The sequence below is a fragment of the Myotis brandtii genome, unplaced genomic scaffold (genome assembly GCF_000412655.1).
Source record: "Myotis brandtii unplaced genomic scaffold, ASM41265v1 scaffold504, whole genome shotgun sequence".
Classification (NCBI taxonomy): Eukaryota; Metazoa; Chordata; class Mammalia; order Chiroptera; family Vespertilionidae; genus Myotis; species Myotis brandtii.
Window position 1 is genome coordinate 118,823 of NW_005369217.1, and position 6,814 is coordinate 125,636.

At 45.0% G+C, this 6,814-nt stretch overlaps 1 protein-coding gene across 1 annotated transcript in view; it reads left to right on the forward strand.

Moving 5' to 3' along the window:
• Positions 1-1,712: 1,712 nt before the first annotated feature.
• Positions 1,713-6,814, forward strand: part of FKBP4 (FK506 binding protein 4, 59kDa) — a gene marked incomplete at its 5' end in the record, with an annotated part of 15,825 nt that continues 10,723 nt past the window's right edge. Inside the window, 4 exons of the mRNA XM_014548352.1 lie at positions 1,713-1,974; positions 2,426-2,568; positions 3,383-3,503; positions 3,771-3,927. Of these exons, the coding sequence (XP_014403838.1) occupies positions 1,713-1,974; positions 2,426-2,568; positions 3,383-3,503; positions 3,771-3,927 (683 nt within the window). The remainder of the gene's footprint in view (positions 1,975-2,425; positions 2,569-3,382; positions 3,504-3,770; positions 3,928-6,814) is intronic.

Here is a 6,814-nt window from a genome sequence, read left to right on the forward strand (position 1 = left end):
CCCGGGGGGCCTCCGCCACGCCGCCCCTCCCTCACCTCATTTCTAGCTCCTTCCCTGCCTGCAGCAGCCGGGAAGGCCTATGGCCGCCTTCGTCGGTGGTGGTGCGAGAACTCGCCTACTAGCGCTAGCAATTAGTTAGCGGGGACTTGAAGCGGGTTACAAGAGTTATTTCCTGACCGAGAGGCTTGTGTGCAACTTGGTGCCCGGGCCTGGCCGCGAGGAAGGTTCTGGCGCCCTCCGCCCTCTCATTAACCCCTTTCTAAAGGTTGGGACTTAGCTAGGTCACCCGCTCAGCCATGCTGTCCCCCTCCCGCAAGCCTCGGGAAAACCAGGGAGCGGTGCATGCCGGGACCTGTAGTTCCCCTCCCACCTCGGATCCCCCGCCTTTCCTGATTTGGGGCTTGGGGTGTGGGGTGTGGTGCCGAGAGGAGGTGCTTTGCTTGGGAGCCTGGTGCAGTGTAACCGCCAACTGCAAATAGCCCGAGTAAAGGGGGAGGTGTCAGGGACTCGGGGAGCAAGGCAACTTGACCTGGGTCAGGACAACCACCGGTGGTTCAGAGCAGATTCTGCAGTCCAAGATAGCGAAATCCTAGCCCGGATCTCATGCCCACCGCCTAACGCCACGTGTGTGTGTGTGTGTGCGCGCGCGCGCACGTGCTCCTGGACAAACCTCCAGGAGCCCAGCCCCTACCTAGTCCAGATATGCATTCCAGATCTTGGAATCTCAAGCTGCTCTCCCAATGGGCATGTGGCTTCCCCTTATCTCTCTAGTGTCCTGGTGATTTCTACAAGGAAGGGTCAGTTCCCCTTTTATCCTCACTCCTTTCCCTTAACTTTTCTACTCCTTAATCCCTTGTCCATTCTATCTTGGAAATTTTCCTTAAGAGGACAATGAAAACACCTACCAGGTTGCCCATGGAGGGACCTTTTCTAAATGCTAAGGAAGAGAAGCAGAGACTTATAAATTCCTGGGAAATATCCTTAGCCCAGAAATGGAGGACTTAAACCAGCCTACCAGTTTGGAATGCCCATGTTCTGAGTCAGAGTTTAGGGCCTGACACCTGTGTTCATCTGTAATCCTATATAATAAAAGGGTAATATGCAAATTGACCAGTTGACAGAACAACCAGTCGCTATGATGCACACTGACCACCAGGGGGCAAATGCTCAACGCAGGAGCTGCCCCCAGCCCATAGCCCTGATCTGGGCCTGCCGGCCACCCCCTCAATCCTTTTCCCCAGCCGGCAGGCTCCAATCACCCGATGGCAGCCGGGGAACCGGGAGTGGGGCCAGTTGCCAGCAGCCTGGGAAGATGGCCCTGATCGCAGGCCAGGCCTAGGGACTGTGCCCATGCACAAATTTTGTGCGCCAGGCCTCTAGTCTGGTATATTCCTTTTTCTCTTTTGGACTTTTCATTTCTCATATTCCTCTCCTTATATCCAAATCAGACCCTGATCTGATGGTCACTGGCATTTAGAAAGAATGAGAAAACAGAGCATAACTACTTCTTTGCTGCTGCTATAAATTTTACCAATTTAATCCTCCAATAACTCAGAAAGGGATTATCATCAGTACTTTACAAATAAGATTTAGAGAGTTTGAGTGTCTCCAGTTTTTCAAACCAAGTCATATCACACCTCAAGAAAGATTGGGAGGTCAGTTGGCTTCTAGCCAAGCTTGGTATCAGAATCCTTTGAGGATTGGTCCTTTGAATCTATGTACAAGGAGGCAGAAGACCTTCTCTATGTTCCTGTCAGGGGTGTGCAGGCAGTTTTTTGCCTCTTTCTACCCCCATCCCTGGGGATTCACCTTCTCCCCCTTCCTCCCAGGTCATCAAGCGAGAGGGCACGGGCACAGAGATGCCCATGATTGGGGACCGAGTCTTCGTTCACTACACTGGCTGGCTATTAGACGGTACCAAGTTTGACTCCAGTCTGGACCGCAAAGACAAATTCTCCTTTGACCTGGGAAAAGGTAGGCAAAACCTAGGCTTGGTAGATAGACTTTGAGGAGGGTGTAAGCTGTTACGAGTGGAAAACATATTTTCAGAAGCTTAAGGAGGAATGGTTTATTACAGACTGTTGATTTTGTTGTTATTGTTACTCCTTTTTCTTCCACTGTCCTGTAACTATTGATTCCTCTCTCTTTTCCCCTGATCACCTCTGAATACCTCACTTCCTCTTCAGGAGTAAACTGCTCTGTTTCTTGAACTCCTTTGTTCTAGAGTTGAGTGTGTGTTGTTGTCTTTTTGTTTGTTTGTTTTAAGAGGCCTGGGACGACAGCACTGGTTGCAACCAGGTTTTCTACCTTTCTGGTCCCATTTCAAAAGATTGTCCAGCTTCCCCTTGGACATGGTATTCTGAGGCCACTGAGCCCTGAGTCATGTCCCTACCAAGGAGGACCTGTTTGCTCTCTGTACCTACAGGGGAGGTCATCAAGGCTTGGGACATTGCTGTAGCAACCATGAAGGTGGGAGAAGTATGTCGCATCACCTGCAAACCAGACTATGCCTACGGGTTGGCAGGTAGTCCTCCGAAGATCCCTTCCAATGCCACACTTGTGTTTGAGGTAAATGTCCGGCCAGAGAGCAAGGCAAAGAGCCAGCGTTATCTCAGCTCAGGGTCTGGCTGCCCTCCAGTCCTTCCTGCTGCTTAGAGACAATGTAACCAAGCCTGAGGGCCTGGCCTTTAAGGGGAGAAGAGAAATGCACATAGCTTACTGCTACCAGAATGTGGGCTGTGATGGAGATTTCAGGTGGGAAGAGGTGGCCACGAGTCCCTTTTCAAACTCGAAGCAGGATAATGGGTTGAGACATGTTTATCTCAAAAGCAGTGCCCAGAGGAGATGGGGTATAACTTTAACTGAAAGGAGTCTGGAGGTCAGAATCTGCATGCAGTTATAAATGACAGTATAGAATTGGCGCCTAGAGATCAGAGGTGGGGAGAGATGCCTCCCTCCATGGGTCAAGAAAGTGAGGGACGTTTTCACTTGACACCATTCAGTCTGAAGGTAGTTGAGCCCTAATGGCCACTAATACTTGGAGAATGTTCAGAAAACTACTGGGAGATGTTGGGTCATTTCTAATGCCTGTCAGATTGGGCATCTCAATTAACCAAGTTAGGATTGTCTGGAACATATCCGTACTATGTGGAGCAGGTAGTAAATAGATTGATCTCCTCAGGTTAATCTCTGTGGCCTGCCTCTACCAAAGTTAACACCTAGGGCAGATCTTGACAACTAAGCAAAAGTGTCACTTTGTCCACTCCTAGTGTGGCTGACCTAGTGTAGCAGTTACTAGGGACTCTTCTGAATAAAAGTTGTATATCACTGTTGATGAGTTAGTGCTGAAAGGAGTTGTGTCACCGTACATCTTTCCCCACAGGTGGAGTTATTTGAGTTCAAGGGAGAGGACCTGACAGAAGAGGAAGATGGCGGAATCATCCGGAGAATACGGACTCGGGGCGAAGGCTATGCCAAGCCCAACGAGGGTGCTATTGTAGAGGGTGAGACGGTAGTCTGGTTTTAATTTGGTTTCTGATACTTAGTCTCTGGGTGGCTTTGGGCAAGTCACTTCCTTTCTCTGATCCTCTTTTCTTGTCTATAAAATGACGGATTGGACATATCTTCTTAATTATCCCCCCAAGTCTGAGAACACAGCCAGGGCATCTTGGGGGCAAGAAGTGATGCGGTAATAGAGTTAGGCTCATAGCATCCTTCTTCAATCACCTGCCCACTCACACACCTGGTATATTGCCTCTCTTGCATGCCAGTCGCACTGGAAGGGTACTACAAGGACCAGATTTTTGATCAGCGGGAGCTCCACTTTGAGATCGGCGAGGGTGAGAGTCTGGATCTGCCTTGTGGGCTGGAGAAAGCCATTCAGCACATGGAAAAAGGAGAACATTCCATTGTGCACCTCAAGCCCAGGTGAGGAATGGGCACTTTGTAGAGCAGGTGGGTGAACCAAGGTCAGAGATCTACATGTCCACAGTGAGTTGTATAATTGGCCATGTGTATCCTTTCCTCTGCATGTGTTCACTACCCCCACAGCTTCATTAGTGTTCACGATGCCTCTGGGCACACCAAACATAGGCCATTATGATCTCTCTGCTGTATTTCGGAATGTGGCCACAATTGTCCACATCTCCTTGGATCAGAACGTAATCTTTTCAGTCATGGCTGCTACAGGCTCTCTCTCTTTTTATATAAATATATATATGTGTATGTATATACATACATGTGTAAACATATATATGTTTACACACATAAGTAGTCTTGAGTCAGTGAAAGTTGGTCGAAAAATATCTTGAACATAAAAATATTTTTCTTAATCTTTCCTGCAGTAAGTTTAGTAGAAAGTAGCTGAAATGTATGAAACATAGTCTTTCTTTTTTAAAAAAAATATTTTTATTGATTTCAGAGAGGAAAGGAGAGGGAGATAGAGCTAGAAACATCAATGATGAGAGAGAATCATTGATTGGCTGCCTCCTGCACACCCCACCACGGGGGATCAAGTCCAAAACCAGGGCATGTCCCCGGACCAGGAATAGAACTGTGACCTCCCTGACCAGGAATAGAACCACTGAGCCACACCAGCCAGAACCTACCTATACTTTTCAAGCTTTCTGTATTTCATATATCCATCACTCTGATACTTCCCCTATTTTCATGTCTTTATGAATGCCAGTCCATCATTCCAAAAACAAATTTTAAAATTAAGATGGACTGCCCTGGCTGGTGTAGCTCAGTTCAAACTCAGGCAAAGCAAAAATGCCTTCCAGCACAAGCCAAGAATAAAAGTTGGTGGAACTAACTTGAGCCTTGAAGACTATAAGCAAAATTTGTGGAATTCCCAGTAAAAGCACAGATGATCCAAATCCTAGGGACAAAATGGTCTAGGCCTGAATTAAGAGCTAACCTCGGGGAATAATTAGAAGCTAATACAGGAAAGTCTCAAAAAACTTTAAAGAAAGAGTTAACAGACTAGGGGACATTGAACCCATAGGAAGAGTGAAGAGGACATACAGGTTTAAAAACTAGGGAAAGAACTAAGTAGACCAAGAACCAAATCGGGGAACTCAAGACAGGAACCTCATCTGAGAGGAAGAGGAAATATTGTATGCTTAGGTTTAGACATGTTGAATTTGAGGTGAAAGTAGGACATTTATGGTTTTTAGTACCTGGAGACATAGAACCATAGAGAGGTAAGTCATCTAGAAAACAACCAAACAACCAGAGAAAAAGATCACAACTAGTCCCAACGTATACTCACGACTTAGCATAGGAGAAGGAAAATTCATGAGTAAAGCAATTGGAGAAGTCAGAATGAAGGGTGAGGATCAGTATAATACAATGTAATAGAGTCCAAGACAAGAAAATACAAAGAGTGGTCAACAGAAAATGAGAAAGACTCAAACACTCTCCTGACAGCCTTTTTTATCTACTGACCATAAAGAGTGCAGCTTCAGCAATCATTGAAACACAGAATTTGGGACTGCAGAAGCTTATCACGCAGCTCTGTCTCACTGTATTTTTTTTCCCCTGTAATGGATACAGCCTGAACTAAAGGACACATGTTGAATGTATGTCCTTCAGTAATGCATTATGGTGAAAATTCACTAAATAATAAACTGAAATAATAATAACTGTTGCAGATATGGCATCCTAATTTTATTTGGCTTAATATCAAAAATACTTTATTTTTAATTTTCTTTAGCTTATAGTAAAGCTATATAACAGATGAAAAAGAAATTTTAAAAAGGAAGGCAGCCAAATACCTTCCAAGTGGCAAAGATAACTCAACCCAAAACTCAGTACTTAGAGTGCTTTAACTCATAGGTAGATTGATAAATTATAAGTAGATTGCGTAGAGTAAAGTGAAGTGCCAGTGGAAAAGGGGTTTTCCTAAAAGGTTGAACCATATGAAATCACCAATACACAAAAATTTATTATCTTGTTTCTTATGTTCCTTAGAAAATCACAAATAACAAGGAGTAATTCTCTGCAAAAAATTTCTGTGCCACTGACAAGTTCTGTTAGTCCTTATCAAGAATTAGCAAAAAGGGAGACTTCTTCCAACCTTTTAATACATTTGTATACAGTATACCCACTGAAATACAAGCCTGCATCCCTTCGACACCAAAATAAACATTTTTCAAGTTCATCTGGTCCTCTCTGTTTCACAACTGAGAACCACACCAACTTCAGAATTTTGTATGCACAGAAAAAAGATAGTTATCTGACCAAAGAAACACCCCAGGGGGTTTGGGCAAGTCTCTGCAAGTTGTTCCTATGAGGGCCAAGGCAAATTTTAAACTGCAGAGAAGCAGGACTAAAACCACTGTGTTCACTGATGCTCCCTATATTTGCAAACTCCTTTGCTCTCTCCAATCACCATGGGGTTTATACTGCCTTTCCAAGAGAATTCCAGGAAGCACCAAAGTTACAGCACACACATACTAAAAAAAAAACAACAGCCGAGTAAATTCCCATGATGCCAGGGTACTGGGTAGTTTCCAAGGGCAGAGTGTTCCAGAAACATACAAATAGTTCAGGCTTCCCGAAGAAATTCCAGACAAATACAGACAGCTGCTCTCTCAGAAAGTCATGCAGGCCTTGGCCAGGTTAAAGCACAGTCCCAATACACCATGGCTGTGGCGTATCCCAGGTCAGGATACATACAAGAAGCAACTAATGAATGCATGAAATAAGTGGAACGATAAATCAGTGTTTCTCTCTCTCTCTCAAAGTGACATACATAGATGATAGATAGATAGATAGATAGATAGATAGATAGATAGATAGATAGATAGAT